Source organism: Felis catus, chromosome A3, assembly GCF_018350175.1.
Source record: "Felis catus isolate Fca126 chromosome A3, F.catus_Fca126_mat1.0, whole genome shotgun sequence".
In the NCBI taxonomy this organism is placed as follows: Eukaryota; Metazoa; Chordata; class Mammalia; order Carnivora; family Felidae; genus Felis; species Felis catus.
Genome location: NC_058370.1, coordinates 99,957,986 through 99,982,069, shown reverse-complemented (window position 1 = coordinate 99,982,069; position 24,084 = coordinate 99,957,986). Strand labels below are relative to the sequence as shown.

Sequence of the window (24,084 nt, the reverse complement as noted above, 5' to 3'; positions counted from 1 at the left end):
TTTTGAGAGAGATAGGAGAGCGCGTACGCATGGCTGGGGAAGGGGCAGAGAGGGGGGCGGACAGAGGATCCAAATGGGCTCTGTGCTGACAGCAGAGAGACTGATGCAGGGCTTGAACTCACAAACCATGAGATCATGACCTGGGCCGAAGCCGGAGGCTTAGCTGACTGAGCCACCCAGGTGTTCCTTTCTCCTATTCCATTTTAAAGATGGGGCCTAGCAAAATCAAGTGACCTAAAAGAAAGTATAATTTAATACCAAAAAAGGAGGAAGAACTTGATTTCCCTTTAAAAGATGGTCCTTTAAATGGAATAATTTTGCTTCAGGAAGAGCTCATTCTGGGAATTGCGTTTTTCTCCTTTTTTGTCACCAACTGGTGATGTCATCATCATGGTCCATGGGTGTTCTGAGGACCAGATTTGGAAACCACTGTCCTGAAGTCCTTCTGTTCCCAACATCCGTCTGTCTCTTCAACAAGACTTGCAAACTAAACAAAGGAGACATCTGGGGTCAATCTAGATTAAAAAAAAAAAAAACACTTTTAAAATGACCTCAGTATCCCTATAAATGGTCACTGCAGCTGTAAAGGAAGCAGAAACCTGTCGCTCAGAGTAGGGTGCAGGCAGAAACTCTGTCACAGGACTCTGGACCAGGAATAGGACTTAACTCCATGCTGAGCAGACCACAGTAGGTAGGTAGGTAGGTAAATAGGTAGGTAGCTAGCTGGTTCCTCTCACATCTTTGGCACATGAGGAGGATTCTGGGAGTGTTGATCTGGAAAGATGGTGAATGTGTTCTCCCAGACTGGTGGAGAGAGCTGTTTTTTATGTCCTCTTAACTCAACGATCCTTAGAGATTGGGAGTGAAAGTGGGGAGAAGTCCTTTAGTAGCTGTGGAGGGAGAACGAGATGCTAGTTTGTTGCCTGCCATATAATATGCACTCTGTAAATACTTGTGATTGATGTGTGGGATGTGTGACATAATTTATGGTAGATCTAGAGCCTGTCGGACAAGTCTAAACTCTGGTTTTACAACTAACTGCTCAGAAAAACCTCTGATGCCCCCAAACTTCAAGGACACAAGTGCCTGTGGCAGGCAGGAGTCTTCTTTACAAATATCAGAAGCCATACTCCCACCAGCTTAAACCAAAAAGGGTTTCTAGCTCACATAGCTGGGAGGGACACAATAGCAAAAGCTGTGACCTTGGGGCAGAACCCAGTGTCTCCAAGATACTTGCTCTTTGTCTTTGCCTGACTTTTGCAGATAGGTTCTGTCCATGTGGTGGGGACGCCAGCCATTTGCAGCCCAAACTCAGGCTTAGAAAAAGGGCTTCTCTCTCTCTCAACATCAATATATCTATCTCAGAGAAGGCTTTGACTGGGCCTGCTTTGGTCCTAGCCAGACCTAGGTCACATGCCTGGTCCTATGGTGAGGGAAGTAGATGGCATTACCAGGAGGAGGGGGGATGGGAAAGCCAGGTGGGCAGACAAAACAATAATCATAGTACCTACAATATCTAAAGGTTGCATGTATGTGTGTGTGTGTGTGTGTGTGTGTGTGTGTGTGTGTGTGTTGGGGAAGCCCAAGTCTGAAAGAGCCTGTTAGAGTGCCTGGGTGGCTCAGTCAGTTAAGCGTCTGACTTTGGCTCAGGTCATGATCCCACGGTTCATGAGTTCAAGCCCTGTGTCAGGCTCTGTGCTGAAAGCTCAGAGCCTGGAGCCTGCTTCGGATTCTGTGTCTCCCTCTCTCTCTGCTCCTCCCCCATTCATGCTTTGTTTCTCTCTCTTTCAAAAATAAACATTAAAAAACAAAACAAAAAAAACCTCTGATAAGGAAAGAAAGAAAGAAAGAAAGAAAGAAAGAAAGAAAGAAAGAAAGAAAGAAAGAAAGAAGGAAAGAAAGAGCCCTTGAAAAGGGATCATGCTGGGGCGCCTGGGTTGCTGTCATACTTTGGCTCAGGTCATGATCTTGTGGTTCATGGGTGCGAGCTAGCGTCAGGCCCTGTGCTGATGGCTCAGAGCCTGGAGACTGTTTTAGATTCTGTATGTGCCCCTCCGCTGCTTGCACTCTGTCTCTCTGTCTCTCTCTCTCAAAAATAAAATAAAAACATTAAAAAAAAATTAAAAAGAAAAAGAAAAAAAAGAAAAGGGATCATGTAAGTGGGACCAGAACCAGGCTTGGCCTATTCACAGGATTATTATTAGGTACCAATCATTTGGCTCCACTATATGTCAGGCTCTGCATTAGGCTAAGTATATATTACATACATTATTTCTCATTCTTACAGTAACCCTAAGAAGTAGATATTATTAACTTCATTTTTAAAGTTTTTTTTTTTAAGTTTATTTATTTTGAGAGAGACAGAGAGCATGCATACTCACTGGAGCAGCAGAGAGAGAAGGAGAGAGAATCCCAAGCCTGCTACGAGATGTCAGGCTGTCAGGGCAGAGCCCGATGCAGGGCTCACCAACGGTGAGATGACCTGAGGCAAAGTCAAGAGTCAGACACACTGAACCAACTGAACCACGGGCACCCCTAGCCTCATTTTAAAAGTAAAAGAGACAGAAGTTAAGGTCACACAGGCTGTGAGTAACTGAGCCATGTTCAAACTTGGGTCCTTTAGACTATAGAGCCCATGTTTTTTGCCCAAGGTCAGGTTGCTGCTTTAGAAACCAAAGCTGAAAGCTTGCTGAATGGTGGCAGACAGCACACTCCCAGCCCCAGCAGGTGTGGTCTTGCCAGGGTGGGCAGCCACGACTTTCATGCATTTCCTGGCTGCATACTTCCTTTGTCCCCTGTCCTACAGGCCCTTCATGGCAGATGGAGACAGGCAAACCACTCGTGGTAATACATGGGCTTCTTCACCAAATGGATACCAAATGGTATTTCTCCCAGACTTGGTCCCCCAGTTAGTGACTCTGCCTGGAAATTTCTAGAGTCTGGCCTGTCAGGTGAGAAGAAATGGGATGGGGTATGGACGGACACTGGCACGGCAAAAAATCAAAGGATGTCATCTCTCACCTAAATCACAGAAGTATCTGCAGGCCCTGATTATTCTCCCTACCCCTGTGCTGCCTCTCCAAACCACTCAGCACTTCACAGCTAGAGAGACCCTCCTGAAATACTACCCCTCCTGCACCCACCCTTGCTCTGAACCTCGATGGCTTCCCTTTGCCCACATTCATTATGGAGGCTTCTCAGGCTCCCCTGGACCACCACTCTCCCCCACACACCATTCTCTTTTATCACTGGACAGAACTAGGTTGGACTTTTCTCTCACCAAGGAAGATCTGATTAAGGAATATTAGCAAACAGCTTTAGAGGAATTTAGGGTAAACTTGACCTATTCAGGGACTCTCAACAGATTTTGGCATCTGTTGTATTCCAGGTCCTGAATACACAATAATGGGCAGTAGTAGCTTGGTTCTTTCCTGGAAGTGAAAAGGCAATTGCTGGAAGGTGTCCTAAGTGCCTGAGCCCAGGTTTGGGGATCTGGGAAGGCTTCCTGGAACAGGGCACATCCACGTGTGACGTGCAGGGTGAGGAGGTACTAGCTAAACTGAGTCACTCTCTAGACCAAGCTCTTTTTTGGCCCTCAATGGCCCTCATCACAGGCTGTTTCCACTGCCTGGACTGAACCGCCTCTCTTTTTCCCCAGGGAGGGAAGGGGTGAGGCTAGTTCCTGAAAGTTAGTTTTCCAACTGGAACCAAGCAGAGTCTCTGTCAGGTCACCAACTCAAGAGCTCTGTGCTGTGGTCTCTGCTACCCCCACGGGCCAGCTGGCTTTGGGGCTAGGCGAATTCAGGGCTAGAAAAAGCCGGCCCTAGGGGAGAGAGCTCCTCAAGAAAAGTCAAAGCTGAGAATCTGGTGGGAGATGCCAGAATCTGATTGTACCTTGAGGCCCACCCAGAAGTTGGGCTCTCCACCCTCTCCAGCCCCTGAGTTCCCACCTGGTCAGGTAGGGGAAGGCCCAGAGGGAGCCAGGGCTGACTAACAAAGCCAGGGAATCCGTCCTTGGACCTCCTGTCCCCCTGCTTCTGCGGGCGTCTCCAGCTGCTAATCCCCTCCCCACATCACACAGCTGTGCCCACCCTCACCTGGCCCTGTGCCACCTGCCACATGCTGCTCCTCTTCCAGGTGGCCTGGCCAGAAACTACATCCCTGCTGGGACTTGAAAGTGGCAGTCACTGACCCGAATTCCCGTGTGTGTTCGTCTGGGAGAGAGGCGCTATGGCCCTCCCCATCAGGGGACGCCCGCACTGTCCTCCCCGCTTTCCAGAGCGCGCCTTACCTAAGCCTCCTCCCCCTAGGATAATTGCGTAGGGACAATTATCGCCGCCTCTGTTACAGACATTAAGGAGCGGGTAATCTGTCAGAGCCGGCAGTGACGGCAGTGACGGAGAAAACCGCCAACGCCCCACGACCTTGGCCCCGATATCGCACTTGCATCTCACGGTGCCCCGGGGCACTCCTCTGCCATCTCCCCGCGCTCCCGCCAGGGCCTGGGCGCGATCCGGGGCCTCCCTGCCCGCCAGAGTCCGGGGGCCCGGCCGGGGGGTAGGAGGTCCGGCCCTCCGTGCCAGCCTGAGCGCCAGGCGGCCTTAGAGACGCCCTTTGTTTCGCGGCGCTCACGGCTTCTGCGCAGTCACGGTCACATGGCGCTTCCGGCACGGGGTGTTCCGGGCGCTGCGCCAGGGCCCGGCGGCGCCCCCAGCCCAGCGCTGCCGCCGCCCCGCCCGCCTGCCGGCCGCGCGTCATTCTCGGACCCTCCAGGGTCCCTGAGAGGCGGCCGACCTTCCCGCCCGGCACGCAGGCGGCTTTGCACTCGGCCTCTTGCCTTCTCTGAACTCCACCCTTGGGCTTTCCGTAGCTTTTGATCTTAGCACTGGCATGTCAATTACCCATTTGCTTCCTGGGGTACTCCTGTTTCCCCTACTCTAGACAACATCGAGTGAGCAAGGTCAGACTCATTCCTCCCTGGGGGAACACGATAAGGCAAATAGTGGTGGACAAGTACTTAACTAAGTCCGTGCTCATCATTTAATGGGGCGGCAGAGACAGCGCCAAGCGTTTCCTACCCCTTCTCCACTCTGACCTCCACAAACAAAATAAAACAAAAATCAGCCACCCCGGGCTGGCCTCCACTGACCGGCTAAGGGCAAAAGACCCAATCAGGGGCAGAAATGGGGCTGGCCCTTCTTGCCCTGGCCTGGCCACCACGGCTCCATCACTCCCAGGCGCAGTCTGTGCCCTGGGACACTTCAGAACCTTGAAACCTCATGGAGGCCTCACAGAGGCTGCCTCTGCTTCACTCAGCAGATTCAAGAATTCACTCAACAAATATTTATTGAAAGCGGACCATGTACAGTGTAAGCAAAGATGCCTGCCCTGTGTTAAGTCCCCGAAAGAATGTGAAAGGATTCTCTTTGTGTCCAAGCAGTACCCCGGGCTGTTTCCCTGAGGCTCAGCTTCCCTGGGGAGGCTTTCATCCAAAGCAGCTTGGGAGGCTCTAGTAAACAGTGCAGACACAGCCATGCCTGGGGGCTGGGAATGGGGACGCTGCGTGATGCCTGCTTCCAATCCTTGGAGATGCAGCAGGGCAGGGCAGTGCCAGGCTCCAGGTGAACGTGGGGTGGGGTCTCAGGGGCTCTTGCTGCCTCTGGGCAACCTTTCCCAAAGCCTCTCATCCAGGCCTGCAGGGACTGGGGCAAGGGGGTGGAGAGGGTCTGGAGGGGTGGAGACTTGGGAGAGGCAAGAGGGAGACAGCCCAGGATGGCCCCGGCAAGGAGCAAACTACGGGGCCAGAGGTGGCTATGTACAGTCCGCCATGGCGTCAGGGCTTGGTGGGGAAGAGCAGGCAGGTGAGCTGACGGCTACCGCTGTGTCTGTCCACAAGGGGCAGCGGGTGCTGTGTGTAGTGCCGGACCATGGCAGCCACGGAGGAGAACAGCTGGACGGGAATGAAGGGCATCAGTGAGTCCCCTGAGCCTCATGCTGGGAGAAACTTCCTGAAGGAACTGAGGGGCTCTGGGGAGGGGGTTTGTTGACATTTTTCTAAATACTTTCCTTCTTGTTTGCCCCATGAAGCGCCACTGCCGTTCTGCTGCCCGGTTCCAGGCCCCGCACAACTTCCTTGCAACTGCACCCACGGGCATGTTGTTAGCCAGGCTCATATTTCCCAGGCCGGGTAGAAATAACTTTGGGGCCATGCCTCTGCCCAGGTCCTCCAGCACGTAAACCTCCGCAAGTGCCAGGCACAAAGTTAAGTCCTTGGGATGGGCAGGAACCTGGACTACCCGGGCCCTGCCCTCCTCCTAACTGGGTTCATGGCAGGCCCATTGCCTCCCACCGGGCCTTGGGCAGAGGGAGCCCTACAAGAGGGGTGCCTCCCCCAGAGGAAGGCAGACCTCTGGGAAGGAATTCAAGTCACTGGCCACTCTCATTTCCACCCAATCCAGAAAAAAAATGCCAAATGTGGGTTTTCCTCTGGGCAAATGCTCGTGGCAGGACCCAGCATGTGACTGTGCTGTGCCCTCCTTGCTTTGTAGCCCCCATCCTCCTGCAGCACCCACCTCCTCGTGGTTCCTGCCCTCCCGGCCCAGGGCATAGTGGCTCCCACCATCCAGCCGCCGGACTGGAATGTTGAAGACCCGGCCATGGAGAAGCACTGCCAGGGTAAGGGGCTGTGAGCCATGAGGCTCTGAGCTGGGGCGCACAGTGTAGGCCCCATCCTGTGGAGGAGACCCCATCCATCAACCTCATCTCCCAACTGTCTGCCTGCAGCCCTGGCCCGCAAATGCCCAGCACCCCCCTTGCCCTCCCATCCCCACCTGCTCAGCCAACCACAGCTGGTGAGCAGAAGGGTTTCCGAGAAAGCCCAGGGGGGCTGCAGTTGCCCACCTTTCGGAATTGGAGCAGGGCACTCTCAACAGCATGGCGGTCACAGTTCCCCGAGTACCAAGGCTGACCCAGAAGGCTGCTGTCCTGTATACACACACAAGCAGCCACTCACAGATGTGCCACGACAGTGGAGAGGGACTGGGGAACAGAGAACCCTGCCCTGCGGTCATGTTCACATCTCACTTCCCTAGACTGAGTCTGCACAAGCAGAACAGAGATGTGTCTGTGTGTGGTGCCCAGCAGGGTGCTGCACACGCATGTTCAAAACGTGATCCTCGCTACGGTGAGCCGCACCCACCCCACCGGCCGCCAAGAGGCCCTGCAGGCCTCCTCCAGAGCCTTCTCCCTGCCCCTCCTCACCTCAGCAGCTGAGGTGCTCCGGGTGGGTGCTATGCAGGAGAGAGAGGATCTCCTTCCTGCTGGAAGAAGCAGATTGTAGAGCTGAGGCTGGTTGGGGATTAGGCAAAGAAGGCTTTGGGCCCAGCTGCAGAGGTGGGCGAGGTTAGAGGGCGGTGCACATAGGCCTGAAGCCCCAAGCAGAGCACCCGGTGCTTCATCCCTCCTCTCCAGGTCTTGGGCTCTGGTAGGACCTACCAGCTAGGCCACGAGTAACCTCCAAATGAGGGATGATCTTGAGGTACGGGCTAGGAGCTTCCTGCTTTGGTGCAGACCCTGGCAAATGCACAGTGGGATCCCCTCAGGCCTGCTCCCAGCTGAAGTCAGAGCTGTGAGGACTCCCACAGCCAAGTGGGGCATGAGAGGCTGGAAAGATGGGCCCTGGAAGGACTGCCTGGGGTTCACGCTGAAGACGCCTCTACTCACCTTTAGAAGTGTCGTTCGCTGCTCCCTGGGACACAGGAGGGCTGGTCAGAAAGTCTTGGTCCTGTAGGCCCACCCCCTGGGCCTGTAGTCCCTCCCTGAGCACCCCCCCCCCCCCCCGTTACTTCTCCCCTGGCTACTAGCCTCTTACATTCCAAGCTTCCTGGGGGGCTACGGTGGACCTGTGGGGAAAAAGTTGGGGAAGAAAGTGGCTCTGAGCTGGGGCGCTCAGCCCCAGTGGCTCAGGATTTTATCTTAAGGGAAAGAACCCAGTGAACCCAGAGATCCCAGGGTCAGAGCTGGGGAAGCTTGAGTTGGCCATCTCTCATGTACACACACACATCCCTGGTGGGCACTCACCTGGGCACCACTGATGTCCTTGGAAGAGGGTCTGGGGGCATCAGGACTTGAGAGCTCAGAGTTCGAGTCAAGGCCAGGACTAAAACAGTGAAAGCAGGCTGGGCTGGAGACTGGGTACCAGGCAAGGAAATCCACACCGACCAGGGAGGGGTGCAGATGCCTGCAGGCCTGCTGTCTCTCAGCAGCCCGGGCTCTCAGGGAGTCCTTCCAACCAGTGGGGAAGCCCATGCAACCCTTGCTTTAAGGGGGTTCCCCCTCTAGTATGCACAGTAGGGGTCAACCTGGACCAAAGGCCGAAGCGTGGGTGTCCATGTGGGTGTCCAAAAGCAAATGTGTATTGGTGGGGTAGTGGGGAAGACAAGGGAAGAAGACAGAGCCAGAATGTGTCCTGTTGTGAGCAGCTGAGGGCCTCAGGCAAGATGGATCTGGGGTAGAGGGAGGTGTTCACCTGGACTGGGCTCACATTCCAGGTAGATGTTCTCATCAGATTTCTTTGGAGGGCTTGGCACCTAAGAGTTTGACCAGCAAATGGGAGGGAGGGTGAAGCCATCACTTGGGGTGGGGGGGCTATGGACATCTCCCCCCACCACCACCACCACAAGCTGGACCTCTTTCTGAGAGCTAGCTAGAATGATTAAAGTTGCTCCTTTGCCTGGGAGGGGGCACCCACGAGCACCTTCCCCTTCAGAGGTGACCATAGGCCCCAGCTCTCATAGAATGTGGGTGTCCAGGAGGAGCCCAGAGGCCAGGCTTCCCCAGTAGCCTTGGACGGCATACGACAGCTGGCTTACACCTTGTCAGGGGCCTGTGGCAAACAGGAGCGACCCTGCTCTGGACCTTTTCCCTTGGTTTTAGGGCTATTTCCTGGCCCTCCCAAGGCCCCCTACCCCAACTTTGCCAACTTCCTAGCCAGAACCCTAGAGGATGAGTGGGGACTGAGAGAAAGGTCACTCACCATTCTGGCCGGTGTAGCCAACTCTGGAGGTAAAGGAGAAACCACCAGTCATGAGCACAGGGAGAAAAGAATTCAGTGAAACTTGGGCTGGAAGGATGGAGTATCTTTGGAACTCATCTGAAGGGATTCTCAGAGTCAGCTTTGAAGCTCCAGGAGAAAGCCACCCTAAGCTCTGATCGCCTTGCTTCACACCCCCCGGTGGTGTTGCCTGGCTTGACCTCCCAAATGATTTGCCAGGCTTGCTCCAAATGACTTCGGGCTGTTCCCCAAGTCAAAACCACCCTCAAGGTCACGAAGGTTTACCAACCACTGAGCACAGTAAACGTGAACGTGCCTCAAGTTAGCTGTTTGACCTTAGGCAGGAGACTGCTCTTCTTGGGCCATCTTCAGACAAAAATGTGCTGACTGAGGTCCCTCACTGTCCTGATATCCCAGGGTTCTGGGTTCACAGGCCTCAAGGCACTTATCACAGGCAAAGTCTCTGGACAGCGGTAGCAATAATGACATGGATGGGATCAGAGACCGGTGGCCAAAGAGCCACTTCGACAGGGACATGACACTCAGATGTGTTTCAATAGTGAGGGTCCCCCAGGCAGGGGAAGCTGCCCTCAGATCTCTTCATCCTGGAGTGTCCCTTGCCGGACCCAGAAAGCACAGCAGGTGCAGAACAGGACCTGGAAGTCGGGGACTCTGCTTTTTTTGTGATCTCAGCCAAAGCATTTCTGGTCTCCAGACCTTAGGGTCCTCCTGAACTGCCAGCCTTAGCGGGGATGGGGAATTTTTCCTCAGGTAAAAATGAGGAACAGCTGGAGGAGTGTAGTGACCAGGCAAAGCATGAGCCCGAGTAACCCGAACCCTAGTCTGCCCTGAGGGGGCCAGGATGCCCCATCTCAGGGTAGGGAGTGAGTGGGCCTCTAAAAGAGGTAGGAAGTCCTCATTACCTTGCTTCCCAAAGGGCTGTCCCTGCTTCCTAGCCTCCTGCAGGTTCAGTATTGCCTTCAGCTGTGGGCACAATGGGGCGGGAGGGAGAGCAGGGTTAGGGGTGGGAGAAGGGAGAGGAACTGGGGCATGGGAAGGGCAACATGGTGGGGTGGGATGCAGTGGGGTTAAGTATAGCTGCGCGGCCTTAAAACCACTGCAGTACAAGAACTAATGTACAGAGGTAACTCTTTGCCTCTGCTTTGTGCTCTTTGTTGTGAACCTCTCCCTGTTTTTTTTCTTTTTATTCCAGTAAAATATATGATGAAAGTGGTAACTTCCAAGCCCATAAGCTTTTCTCAAGCCCAGTGGGCCTTTCCAGCTGGCCGTGATGGCAGCCAAGTGAGGGATTTCTTCACTCTCTAGGCAGGGAGGGGTCCTCAGGCTCCAGGGTCCAGGGAGGGGCAGCCTGGCCTTCCAGCCCTCCCAGCTCCACCGGAAGGGTGAGTCCCTGGACGCTGACTGGTGGGGGTGGGGGGAATGACCGGGAAGGGGGAGGGGAAGGGAGCAGCCGCTGGTAACCGGGCTCTGCTTCTGACACATCTAATTTTTCAGGGACTTCTAGAATGCAGATGTGGGGGAATCTTGCGGATGAGTTGCCTCTTAGATTTACTCACTGGGAAATGGTAGCCTGGGGTGAGGTGGGGGGGCGGGGGAAGGAGGCACTTGAGGGGGTGTTATTCACCGTTGTGGGCTGGGGCTGGGGTCGCGGTGGCGGTGGCGGTGACTTGCATGGGCCCGGGGGGCCAGGGTGATCTGGAAAAGGCCCCAAGCATTGTGGGTGCGTGGGTTCCTCCCACACAGGTTCCTGTTTTCCTCCCACCCCCTACCTAGCCTTTATTTCCTCCTCCCCCTCCCCCTCACTGGCTTCCCCACAGCCCCATCTCCATGGCAACTGGAGGCAGCCAGTTTTCCTACCCCCACCGAGTCAAGGAGCCCTGGGGGTGGGATGCCAGCGGCAGCCCCGGCTCTCCTGGCATCCCTACCCAGGCTCGAGAAGTGCGCGGGATCTCAGAGGAGGCCCCAGGGACCCTGTGGGGCCTCCTGCTTTCCCACCGTTGCCTTGGTTACAGTGCCCCTCAGGCTCTCCCCTTCCCACTCTCCCTCCTGCCTTTCTCCCCCCTGCCTCCTCCTCTCCTCCATCCTCTCTCTCTGCCTTGCCCAGAGGCTTCAGCAACTGCCAGCTGAGGCCTCACCCCCAACCCCCCCTTCCGTGGCCCAGCACATACAAAGGGAGAAGAGGCAAGGTCTGCACCCGCTTTTCTTGTGGGGACCCTCTGTCCTGCCTGACCACCCAACTCCCTTCCTCACCTTCCCAACCCCTACCCAAGTACAAAGAGTCCTCCTCGGTGCCAGGAAGGTGGGCAGGGACAAGACTGAGGGGTAGAGCCTCACAGGGGGGCAGCTCATATTTATCTTCCTCCTCTTCCTCCTCCTCCTGGGCTTTCTGGAAGGGCTAGAAGAGGAGCAGGACCAGTGGTAGCTGCTGCGTCCCACCTCCCTCCCCTCTAGTCTCAGCAGCTATACTTACTGTGTGTCTCCAGGTCCCAGAGGCAGGCAGAGGACATGGGCTGGGGACATCTTTTTTCCAAGCTGGGGAATCTGGACAGGGGACTGATGAGACTGGCCTTATCTCCCAGCACCCCCACCCCCACCCCACAATGACTTACTCTCTGTCCCCAATATAATAAACCATCTGCACTTTTACAGTAGGGCCTCAGTGATTCACTCAACTCAAAGGAACCATTCATGACCAACCTTTCCAACACTGCAGCAGGGCCAGTGAGGTAGGCGTTTTGAAAATAAGGGGGCCTCCCAGCTAAGTTCCAGCTATGACAATCCCCTACCCCGTGCACCCCAAATTCTGAGCAAGACAGATGGAAAGGCTAGGCCCCGGTGACTTAGTAGTGCTGGACTACAATGGGCAGGAGGGGTCCGGAGCCATTCAGAAGAGACTGTGCTTGCAGGGGACCCCATTCTGCTTGCAGGGGGCCCCTCTTGCCACTGTCACTTACCTCCACATCTGGGAGATGGAAGGGGTGGCCCCAACCTGCAATCAGACTCTAGTCAACTCTGCCCAAGAGGCCCTTGAGTTTGTGTCAGCCAGACACTGCACAATTCCCAGGACATTCACATCCATGACTATGTGAATGGCGCCCCCTGGAGTTGTGTGGCACTGGCCTGGGATCAGGACAGCAGGAAGAACAGTCCCGGGGGCAGAGCCAGTGCCCGGTGGGTACACAGCTGGATGAGTTGGTGCCCCAGTGAAGCTGGTAGTGGGGGAGCCCTAGCGCTCACAGCGGGGTAGAAGTACATGAATGGTCTTACTGGGCAGGTAGGGCCGTGCCCAGGAAAGGGGCAGCGAGGTAGAGATCAGAGAGGAGGCAGAGGAAAGAGCGGAGCTGAGTACTCACCGGGGCTTGCTCCCCCTGAGCTTGTCCTGCAAAGAGAGAGGGGCATAAGGGGGTAGTCAGTGCAGCTGGGATGCCTCTCCCTGGGAAGATTCCTGGGCCCCAAGGGGTGGGCAGGTCTGTGCATCTCGGGCTGCCCCAGAACTAACTCTCACCATGGCCCAGCAGAAGCAGCAATGCCTCCCTTGAGCAGAGGTTCTGCCACAAATGGCCAGGGGACAGAGGCCCTATTGTTCTCATCATTTGCATCTCACAAGCACCAGGAAGGTGGGCCTGCTGTGTCCTCTAACCCCAGACCAAGTTGCCCCAGAGGCTCCCATAACCTCCCCCGCATTGGCTTCCCGTGCTGTGGTCCCCAGTCTCCATCCCTTCTGCTCCACAGGAGGAAGGGCTCTCTCCTCTGCCCCAGGGCCTCAGGCCCACAAGGCTAGACCAGGGCTCAGAGGCCTACTGCAGCTCCCTGATCAATGCGTCCTCCTCCCAGAAGCTCATCGAAGGATCATCCAGACTGGCTTTTCCCACCTCACAGAAGATATGACATTAATGGGCAGATCCAGTTGAAAATGAGAGACCAGCCTTGCACTTTTCTTAAACGCTTTATGCTTGCTGTCCTTTCCTGGTGACTGGTCGTCAATGATCACAGAAGTAGAGGTTAATGAAAAACTCAGAAATATGCATATGTATTTAGTATGACAGCTTCCTTTATGGATGGATGTATTTATTCACTGAATAAGTATTTTTTGAACATCCATTATCTGCCAGGCACTATTTAGGTGCTAAAGATGTTATAGGAAAACTGAATAAGCAGGCATGTGTATTTCCTATTGGATTCTTACAATAGCCTCATGATGCAAATGCTAGTTTAATCCCTGTTTTTCAGAAGAGGAAACTGAGTGTATTAGATCAGGCTGCCATCACAGAATACCACAGATGAGGTGGCTTGAACTAGAGAAATTTATTTTGTCACTGTTCTGGAAGCTAAATGCCCAAGATCAGTGTGCCATCAGAGTTGGTTTCTTTTCTCTTTTTTTTTAATTTTTAATGTTTATTTTTGAGAGAGAGAGAGACAGAGACAGAGCACAAGTGGGAGAGGGGCAGAGAGAGAGGGAGACACAGAATCCAAAGCAGTCTCCAGGCTCTGAGCTGTCAGCACAGAGCCTGACACAGGGCTCAAACCCACGAACTGTGAGATCGTGACCTGAGCCAAAGTCAGACGCTCAACCAACTGAGCCACTCAGGCGCCCCCAGAGTTGGTTTCTGATGAGAGTTCTCTTCCTGCCTTGCAGACAGACAACTTCTGGCCTATGCTCTCTGTGTGCATAGAGAGAGCTATCTCTGATCTCTTATAAGGACACCAGTCTTATTGAATCAGGGCTCTACCCTTATGACCTCATTTAACTTTAATTACCTCCCTCAAGATCCTGTCTTCAAATACAGCCACACTGGGGGCCAGGGCTTCAATAGATGATTGAAGAAGGACTACAGTTCAGTCCACATAGCTCAGAGGCTTTGAGAAATTGGGTGGCTTTCCCAAGGTTGACAATTAGTAAGTATTGGAGGTGAGATTCAACCCAAGCTTTGCCTGTGCACTAACCACCGGGCAATCCTGTATCTCATCTAGGCCTGAATCCTTACCCTCCTTTCCTGTAAGGGAATTAGACACAGCGGTAAACACGCCTTCCTTAAGGAGCCCATGACTTTCAGGTGTTCTGTTACTTGAGTGAATTTTAGAACATTAATATCTGAGAAGTGTTGGGGCAAAAAGAAGGGCCTGGCGTCTGACTTTGTTTAAACCAGGGACTGAGGAAACACAGATGAGGATCATGAATGTAAGACTTTTCTAGGGCACTGTAACTTGCCTGTTTATTATTTTGGTGATGTCCTGGCTGTTGGCACAAAGAAGTGAAGGTCACGTGCTTACATCTTTGGAGGCCATGGGGCTAGGGACACTGGGGAGAGAACCCCAGGGTTGAGCTGGCCACAACCTTCAGAGAGGAAGACCAGATGACTCCTGGGACCTACAGGCCAAAGGGCACTTTAAGAAGCTATGAAAAATCACTGGGGTGGCTTAACAGGGAGCCCATGTGGTACAGTGGGAAAAACTGAGAGAACAAAAGCAAAGAAACAATCCAGGTCTGGGTCAGGGACAGGGGTCTCCTCCCTAACCTCCACTCCCCATTTGACCTTTGTTCCACATTTGGACCGTATTGCAGGGGGCAACCTCCCTCATGAAGGGGACTCTCTATGGGACAAGGTCAGCAGATCAAAGTCTACAGCAGGAGGCTCTAGATATCAGCCCCACTGCCAACCCAAACTGAGTGGGTTTCCCAGTAAGTACCCCCCTTGCCTCAGCCACACCCCCCCCCCTTCTGTTTGGGGCTTTGCATAGGCAAATGCCATGAGCGGGGTGAGTGAGAGGGTCACAGGCACAGAGGATGGAATCGTGCCATCTGGGTGGGGGCATTGGCCTGGACAGATTAGGAAGAAGGGGGTGGAAGGAGGCCTGCCTCGTGGCTTTGTCTCACACTGGCCAGCCCTGTGCAGTGAGGACTGTGCTTCTCACTAATTACACAGGCAGATTTGGACAACCTCTTTCTCCTCTGGCACAGGACTGCTTTGTGCATAACCATAGCTATTCCCTCAGCATGAATTCCTAGAAGTGGTATTGCTGGAAGGTCACATTTTGGTTGCAATGCCCCATTGTCTGGTAGCACCCAGTGCCTGTTCTAAAGTTCTTGCATAGCACGCAGTGATTCTCCACATTTTCCAGACCTCGGTTACTGATCTCTACTGGGAACAGGCTGTAATTTGTAGGTCCAGAATAGTCTAAATCCACCCTAAGAAAACAGCTCTCCAGAGCACTGTTTCCCTTATTTGCATGATCACAAGAATCGCTAGAGAACTTGTTAAAAGTCTTAGATTCTCAGACCTTCCATGAGATCTTTTTTTAAAATATATTTATTTATTTTTGAGAGAGACCGAGACAGAGAGCATGAGTGGGGGAGGGCTGAGAGAGAGGAAGATAGAGAATCCCAAGCAGGGGATAGAACTCATGATTCGTAAGATCATGACCTGAGCTGAAACCAAGAGGTGGACACTTAAGCAACTGAGCCACCCAGGCACCCTCCCCCCTTACCTGAGATCTTATGGATCGGATGCTCCAGGAGGGAATTGGGAATATATATATTTAGTTTTGAGACAGAGCATGAGCATGAGCTGGGTAGGGACAGAGAGAGAGGCAGACAGAATCCAAAGCTGGCTCCAGGCTCTGAGCTGTCAGCACAGAGCCTGACTTAGGCCTCAACCCACGAACGGTGAGATCACGACCTGAGCCGAAGATCACCGACTGAGATCACCGACTGAGCCACCCAGGTGCCCCAGGAATCTATATTATTTTTAACAAATAAACATCCTAGATCAATCTTATGATCAGTCAAGTTTGGGAAACTCTGTTATATAGGAAACAGTCTGAGAACCTGTAACTTCTAGGACATTTTTAGAATCACATATGGACTTTTGCTTGTTTGGAACACAGGGGTCCCCAGCAGGGAAAGAACGTGACACAGACCCTGCTCTCAAGGGGCCACTACAAGTGATGGAGAGGGCACACCCAAGATGTTCAATCTCTGGGCTTGAGTTTCCTCTTGTGTAAATGGGGATGTCAGTGGGGGTTCCTTTTAGTGAGGGAGCTTCTGAGGGTCAAATGAGGTGATGGCACAAGAAACACACAGCACCCACAAAATAAATAACAGCTTTCCCTGAGACAGCGGTGTCCTGCTTCACCAGATGTAGATGCTGGTAGATGTTACCAGCGGACACGGTGGGTGGTGCGGTCTAGCCGGGATCCCCGGTGAGCAAAGTGGGAAGCACTGTGAGAAGGAGGAGGAGGGGGAAGGCAAGCCGGCTGTGGCCAGAGTTCTCAGGGGTAAGCATGCGGAGCAGGAGATGGGGGCAGCTGGACTCCTAGAGAATAGAAGGGGACCTGAGCCATTCTTTCTGGCCAGTGAGCATGTCCTGCATTTGGGGCATTCTCCACCTTATAAATCCTGATTCCATCCACAGGAGCCCAGCGACGTCTTCCCAGCCTCCTTTGCAGCTGGGATGCAGGCATTCGGCCAGTCACATGCCCCCGTGTTAGACTTTGTGTCTGAAGCAGGCACCAAGAGGAAGCCGCCCTGGGGAGGGGATGACCTCTGTATCCTACTTCTGGAGGCTGAAGAGGTTGAGACCCCCTTGGGACCACCAGGGCCCAGGTGAGTGGTGTTGGCAATAGTTTTGTCTATGCCCAGAGGTGCCTCCACCAGGCCAACTTGGCCCTGACTTTTGAGCCATTGTTTCTGGCTGTTTTTCTGGTCCTCCAGGAGATGCTGTGAGCTACAGAACATCTTTAATAAATTGTTTTTCCGCCTCAACTAGCTAGGGTGGGTTTGTCTTACTTTCAGTTAAGAACTCCAGAGTTGAGACCACAGAAGCTCAAACTCTGAGGCCAGGCATAGTGGGTGTCTCCTACAAAGGTCAGACCGGGTAGAAAGAAGTGTCATAGCTTTATATTTCTATCCTCTTGAGACTGTGTTTATGACAAATATTAATTATTTTTACAATAAAAAAAAATCAGTCAATACAAATGTAAACAACAACAGCAACAACAGAAGAAGAAAGCAAGGGAAGGAGAGGGAGATTACCTGGATTTCAAATGTGAGGAAGCACGGGGGAAGGATGCATTAGGGAGAAGCAGGGCCCTGGAGGTGGCCCAGGGGAGGTCGTCAGGGTGTGGGGCTACCTTACGACAGCCAGCTTTTCCTTAGCCAGGAAAGTACTGGGAAAGGTGGGGAAAAAAAACCCCAGAGGGTGTTGATAATACAGGAATTCTTCTCCCAGGGGAACAGGAATCCATAGAGGCAAGTGGAAAGGGTGGGATAGATCGTAGAAGTTTCTGAACGTGAGGCTAGGGCCAAGTCAGTGGCATGGGACAAGCCTGAACTGCAGGGCTGGGGAGGGGAGACCTGAAAGTTATCAACAAGGTCCTGTGAGGAGTCAGGGAGAAGGAATTCTCAAGATATTTTTACCTGAGCAGGTGGAGCCTGAGTCCAATTGAACTCTGTGGTTGGGTTAAAGTTAATCTCAGGGACCCTCCCTCTATCTCCCTGAAAGTGCTACAAAGCTTGGTGTGCAGCACGTCTCTGTATTTTTCTGGAGGCCGGAACACTATTTTCCTTCAGATTTTCCAAGGGTTACGGTGGGGCCTGACAGTTGACGCCAGATTTCTAGGTCTCCAGGGTAAAGAGCACTAGCCAGTACCACCTTCCACCTGCCTCCGTCCCACACACCCTGCCCTTCCCTGTCCCTGAGCCTTTGCTCATAGCAGATTTGGTCATGTCCCAGCTCTGCCTAAAACCCATAAGGGACACACCATGGCCCCTTGAATAAAGACCAAATGTCTCTGTCACCTTGTAAGATCAGGCCCCTACCTGCTTCTCCTGCCCTAGCCCCTTCATTTTCCCCATGGACTCACACTCAACTTCTCTTTGAGGTGAATACAGGATGCAGGTGGGGGGAGGGCCCATTCTGCACCCTGCTGACTTCAGGAGATTCCAGTTGGAAGAAATTCAGATCTTTATTCAGTCCTTAGGGAATATAACAAAGAGGGAAAGCACGCTTAATGTATAGCAACAGACAGTAAAAAGGAAAAAAGGACTCTGCTCTGTGTATGTAATAGTTCAAAAACTCTTACCCCACCCCCACCCGGCACCGCTTTCCTCTCAGCTCTGCAACTGGCAACGCTCTCTTCACAGATGGTGGAAGCACACTCGCCTTCGCCAGACCCCAGCCCTCTCCCCTCCACCTGGGCCTGATTATGAAGATCACCATAACTTCTTCAGCTATTTTTAAACTTGATCCATTAGCCCACTGCCCAGATTCTACAAAGGAGCACCTGGATAGAGAGCCCGGGCAGTGTCCCAGGGTTTGGGAAGCCTGGATAAGGTGGGGGTAGGGGGCAGGGTGGCTGCAAATGCTTATAATGTTACATGGCTTCTTTCATCCCTTTCTAGCCTTTTCTAGAGGCTGCACACTTGCCATTCTTTTGCTGGAACACTCTGTCCCCTTTCCTCCCTTGTCCTTCAGGCCACAGCTTATGTGACCCTCAGCAGGGGTCCCAGACCAGGGCAGTCTGTCTCTCCCTTACAATACACCCTCTCTTGCAGCTCCCCCCATAATTAGATCTAGAGGTTTATTTCAGAGCTACACTAGGGACTCCCACTCGACTGGAAGCCCTGTAAATGGGTAGCGACTGTATCTGTTCAGTTCACAGCCAAATTCCAAGTGCCCAGCCCACAGCTTGGCACATAACAGGCTCTCAACAAATATTTGAGCTACATACTCAAATCTCACTCAAAGCCTGCCTCTCTGTGAGCACCTACTATGTGCTGGGCATTGGCCTGGGCACTGGAAAGACTGCACAGAATGGCAGAAAAAAAATCCCTGACCTCTGGAGCCTACATTTTATAAGGAGAGAGGGACATGTAAGTAAGAATTTAAAAAAAAAGAAAAAGTCTGCCTCTCTGCAAACATCTTTGGTCTCTCTCTTCCGAAAGGCCATAGCTTGCTCCTTTACTGCCCATTGGTCACCAACCACTAGGCCTCCATTAAGCACAGTGTCTGGAGACCCTTTTCCTGTTTCCCTGTAAACAACTCTCTTCCCTAAATACAGATGGATTACCAAGGACGCTTCTCTGGGTATCCGTGACTGACTATGCCCTTACCCTACTGGTTCTTTTCCTCTATTTACCTTCCTGTGCCGGGGGGGGGGGGGGGGGGGGGGGGGGGTGAGGGGAGGGCATCTACTCCTCTCCCCTCCCTCTCCGCACTCTACCCCCTCATTCCTCCACCCCCTATCTCCCTGGACAGATGTAATATGGCCCTGCCTAGGTTTCCCTCTTCAGCTCAGAGCCAGTGAGCCAGATATCTGCTACTCCCGCTGCTTCCTTGTTTCTTTCTCCTAGGACTGGTGAACACAGAGATTACGGAAAACCGGCCTGGCCTTTTACTCCCCCTTCGGAGAGACCAGGCACTGCCGCTAGCGGATGTGTCTCCATCCCCACATCCTTCCTTGATGGGTGTGGAGGGCCCTGAGGTCACCCTCCCCACCTTTACCAACGGAAAAATTGAGACTCAAGCAGAGATGGATGCTGGGCCTTGGGCCAGGGACATCCAATCTTACACGCGGTACTAGAGCCCTCGATCCCCTCACCCCCGCCCGGTCCGCTACAGGTCCGCAGACGTTCTACGGGAAAGGGCGGCCCCTGGTGGTGAAGCGAAGCGTGGCTGCCTGTCCTTATCCTGAGGCTAGGCAGAGGAAGGGGCGTGGCCTGCAGGACCACCAACCCGGGTTAATTACCACCTGCTGTTGATGCCAGGACCTTGCAGAAATCTGTGACGCTCTACACAAACGGAAGATTTTAAAAACATGTGCAAACAAGATAGAAGGTGTTATTAAGACAATGAGTTTCTGTTTATGATTTTATTTTTTTTTTAAGATTTTATTTTTAAGTAATCTGCACACCCAACCTGGGGCTTGAACTTACAACCCCGAGACCAAGAGCTACGTGCTGTACTGACTGAGCCGGCCAGGTGCCCCTCTGTGCTTTAAATGACGGTTTTAACAAACTTTTATTTAAAACATTCATGTGCCAAGAATAACCCTGTCAAAATGGGAATCTTGCGGTTGCATCAGGATGTATAAGCAGTATAGGTGCAGGTACTTTCATGTACAGAATAGGTATGTTCCTGAGTCGCTCCCATGGCTCTGAAGGGGAAAGAATCCAACTTTTGTTGCACCTTACCCTTAGCCACATTCCCTGTGATGACCTAATTGACACTGCCCTGTGACTTTACCTGCGCCCTGTAGGCTGGATCTTCAGGAAACAGGGATAGGCATAAAATGGCTTTTGGCATATGGCAGGCAAGTGACACAGGCTCTAACTGATTCCAGAGTCCAGTGCTCAGCCCAGGAATGCAGAAGTTCGCTATCACAGGAGAGTCTTATTAAAGAGTCCAGGGACTGGGGCAAGGTTGTCTCCAAGTTTCCATGGTATCTATCTCTCGTCTCTAGGGGCAGAGGGGCTATGTAACAAACGACTTGTTGTCTTAACAAAAATACTTGGAAAACCGAGCCTTTGAGAATTTCCCAGACAGAAATGGGCATGCTTAGAGACCACTTGACTAATTAATATGACCCCCACTCCTGTTACCAAGGAAACCTGGGCAATCTACTTTGAATATCCTTTCTGGAGTGGTTTCTAACTATTCCAAGATTAAATGAAACGTTTCTAGGAAACAGCCGGTTCGACCTAACTACAGAAGAATAAAATCTCACTGGCATTACAGGGTTGTGGCTATACCTTAGATATTTTCCTATCAACCTTGATGATCAGGGACACAGCAGTACATGATCAGATCAGAAAGTGTATAAGCTGAAAATAGGGCTGGAGACAGAAAGTCCAATGTGTTGCTGGCCACTGTGGTGTCACTGCTCCCGATACAGGTGTAACCTGAATCCCCACTTGGGAGCCAGAAATCAGCTGAGAAGAGGCCTCTGGAGAGACACTGCCTTGGCTCTGGAAGGTGGATGAAGTGAGCTCATCGTACTGAGCAGACTGGACTGAGTTCCTGACTTGTACTGAAGGGATTGGGTAAGTCTCTTCTGTAATGCCTCAGACGATCCTTGGATAACCAGGAAGTTAGGACAAGAGTCTGGCCCTTGACCCTGAGCGTGAGCAGACCATTTTGAGAGAAACCTTACTAAATGAGACTGCCCTGCTTATAACTTCCTGGCAGCCCCTCAGCCTTATCAAACTCTGCCATGTAAAGCTAATGCCTGGGCGCAGGCACTGACAGTGGTCCGAAACCAGGCCCCGAACATCCGGATATACATCCAGGACCGGGAGAACCCAGGCCTTCCCGGAGCTTCTCCAAGAGACTTGCAGCCCGTACAAGGACCCTAAAAGGCTTAGTCCCGTCTCAGGGTCCGGGCTGCTCTTCCCTCCTGGGAAAGGGAGTTCGTTCTAGGAGATGGAGGAGAGGTCAGGGAGGCGAACTCTGCATCCCCCTACCGCCGAGGGGCCAACACATATTCCCTTTCCGTAGCAGCCCAGGCTCGCAGGGAAGGCGGGTCCGGGCTCCGGTTAGCGGAGGAGGGCTCGGACCCGCGACGCCGTGGTCGAGCAGTGTGTGCAGGGGCGGCGGGGAGCTGGGCTGGCGGGAGAGAAAATCCTCTCCTCCGTACCGGGGTAGCCCCCATCCAACGATGGAAGATCCCATCACGCCGGTCACTCTCTTCCGGTCCTGAGCGTCCTGGTCTCCGAGGCCCCGCCCCGCAGCCCACTGCCTGCTGGGATTTGTAGTTCGCGGGGGCGGGCCGGCACGGCCTGCGAGTGCTTGAGTCTGTGCGTCTAGAGGTCTAAAGTGCTGTCCCGGTCCTCGTGACTCATGCCTAAGGGCTCACTCGCCTGGGGATTGGCACTGAAGTCGCAGACCACAGCTCCCGAGGCCCCGCCCCGTGGCCCACTCCTACCGGAACTTGTAGTTCGAACTGGGGTTCCGGCCTGGATGGGGCCCGGGGTGGCGTGTCCCACCCCAGCCGAGTCTGGCGTGTTGCCATCCTAATTTTTCATTGTCCTGGATCTGGACAGTAGTCCTGGCGCGGGACTCGCAGCTCCGACCGGGATCCCTGTGGCCCTTTCCATGGCCTCAGCGGCCCCTGCGAGACCAGCCTCTAGATGGGCAAACTGAGGCACCAAGAGCTGAGGCTTCTGGCTGCAGTCGGCCCTGGTGTCAGGCAGAGCCAGGCCGAATGTAAACTTGGGAAAGAAAAGGCCAGAGTGAGGACTCGGCCTGGGAGACCCAGCCCAGGCCTGTGGACCACGCTGGGCAAGGGGAGGTCCAAGGACCCTTTCAGTTCTTGAAAGAGTCTGCGAACTCTCTCAAAATGAAGAACAGATCCTCCCGGCACTGGCTGAGTATATGTTAGAGCTGACTGCCTCATAGGGTTGACAGGTAAAATTCTTACTTGCCAAATTTGGCAGCCTTACAGAGGGAAGGAACTCAGGGAGGGACGAGGTTTCTTGTGAAGAAGAAAACCAAGAAATTGGCTAACCGTGTTTCACAGTTTGCAGTTCACATAAATGGGGTTTGGAGGTCGGTTTTTTGGAGTTTTTTTTTTTTTTTTTTGAATTGAAGTATAGTGACATACAATTATTAGTCAATTGTATTAGACCATTATATTAGTCTCAGGTGTACAACTGACAGTTATATAGGAAATGTTTATTACCATAAGTATATAGCTATCACTAAATATAGTTAGCATCTGGGGGTGGGAGTGTTTTGCAAAGTATAAAGTTCAGGACATGGGTGAGGAGTTACTATCATGAGGATTTGAACCTGAGACACTGGAGAAAAGGCTTGGGGCCTTCAGGAGTTTCATTTTAAAGGGGAAGGTGGTACACTTACTATAATTATGTAAGATGTCTCCATCAGGAGAAGCTGGGTGGTAGACACATGGGACCTGTCTATACTATATATATATATATATTTTTTTAATATTTATTTATTTTTGACAGAGAGAGAGAGAGAGAGAGAGAGAGAGAGAAGTATGAGTGGGGGAGGGGCAGAGAGAGAGGGAGACACAGAATCTGAAGCAGGCTCCAGGCTCTGAGCAGTCAGCACAGAGCCTGACATGGGCCCAAACTCACAGACCGCGAGATCATGACCTGAGCCGAAGTCAGCGCTTAACCAACTGAGCCACCCAGGCACCCCTGTCTATACTATATATATATTTTTTTTACATTTTTTTTATATGAAATTTATTGACAAATTGGTTTCCATACAACACCCAGTGCTCATCCCAAAAAGTGCCCTCCTCAATACCCATCACCCACCCTCTCCTCCCTCCCACCCCCCATCAACCCTCAGTTTGTTCTCAGTTTTTAAGAGTCTCTTATGGTTTGGCTCTTTCCCACTCTAACCTGTTTTTTTTTTTTTCCTTCCCCTCCCCCATGGGTTCCTGTTAAGTTTCTCAGTGTCCACATAAGAGTGAAACCATATGGTATCTGTCTTTCTCCGTATGGCTTATTTCACTTAGCATCCCACTCTCCAGTTCCATCCACGTTGCTACAAAAGGCCATATTTCATTTTTTCTCATTGCCACGTAATATTCCATTGTGTATATAAACCACAATTTCTTTATCCATTCATCAGTTGATGGACATTTAGGCTCTTTCCATAATTTGGCTATTGTTGAAAGTGCTGCTATAAACATTGGGGTACAAGTGGCCCTATGCATCGGTACTCCTGTATCCCTTGGATAAATTCCTAGCAGTGTATACTATATTTTTAAAGTGGGGTGCAAAGGGGTCAAGGATGGCCTTACCGCTCAAAGGTTACAAAGCCCTTTGAGTGTTTGTTGACTGCTTTATTGAAGTGTAGAATTCAACGTTTTTTAGTATATTCACAGACTTGTGCAACTATCACCACAATTTAATTTCAGAACATTTTCATCACCCCAAAAAGTAGCCTGTACCTATTAGCAGGTACCCCCTAAACCACCTTATCTCCTCCAGCCCTAGGCAACCATTAATCTACTATTTATTTCCACAGATTTGCTTA

At 52.4% G+C, this 24,084-nt stretch overlaps 1 protein-coding gene and 1 long non-coding RNA gene across 3 annotated transcripts; both read right to left on the bottom strand.

Moving 5' to 3' along the window:
• Positions 1 to 230: 230 nt before the first annotated feature.
• Positions 231 to 5,175, bottom strand: LOC105260449. Of its 2 annotated transcripts, none has more exons than XR_006595709.1 (2): positions 4,098 to 5,175; positions 231 to 515 (listed from the first exon to the last, which is right to left on the bottom strand). It is a non-coding gene; the product is annotated as an uncharacterized LOC105260449 (long non-coding RNA). The 2 variants fall into 2 exon arrangements; XR_890156.4 differs by having other exon boundaries at positions 4,292 to 5,175.
• A 153-nt stretch (positions 5,176 to 5,328) lies between these two features.
• SH2D6 (SH2 domain containing 6) lies at positions 5,329 to 12,447 on the bottom strand. Its single transcript, XM_045054499.1, has 16 exons — positions 12,427 to 12,447; positions 12,028 to 12,062; positions 11,544 to 11,614; positions 11,339 to 11,468; positions 10,698 to 10,768; positions 9,976 to 10,036; positions 9,035 to 9,057; positions 8,528 to 8,588; positions 8,080 to 8,158; positions 7,871 to 7,901; positions 7,723 to 7,747; positions 7,495 to 7,572; positions 7,261 to 7,319; positions 6,901 to 6,984; positions 6,573 to 6,731; positions 5,329 to 5,950 (listed from the first exon to the last, which is right to left on the bottom strand). The coding sequence occupies exons 7-16, from the start codon at positions 9,035 to 9,037 to the stop codon at positions 5,834 to 5,836; spliced, it is 696 nt and encodes a 231-aa protein (XP_044910434.1). The 5' UTR covers positions 9,038 to 9,057; positions 9,976 to 10,036; positions 10,698 to 10,768; positions 11,339 to 11,468; positions 11,544 to 11,614; positions 12,028 to 12,062; positions 12,427 to 12,447; the 3' UTR covers positions 5,329 to 5,833.
• Between the last annotated feature and the right edge of the window lie 11,637 nt (positions 12,448 to 24,084).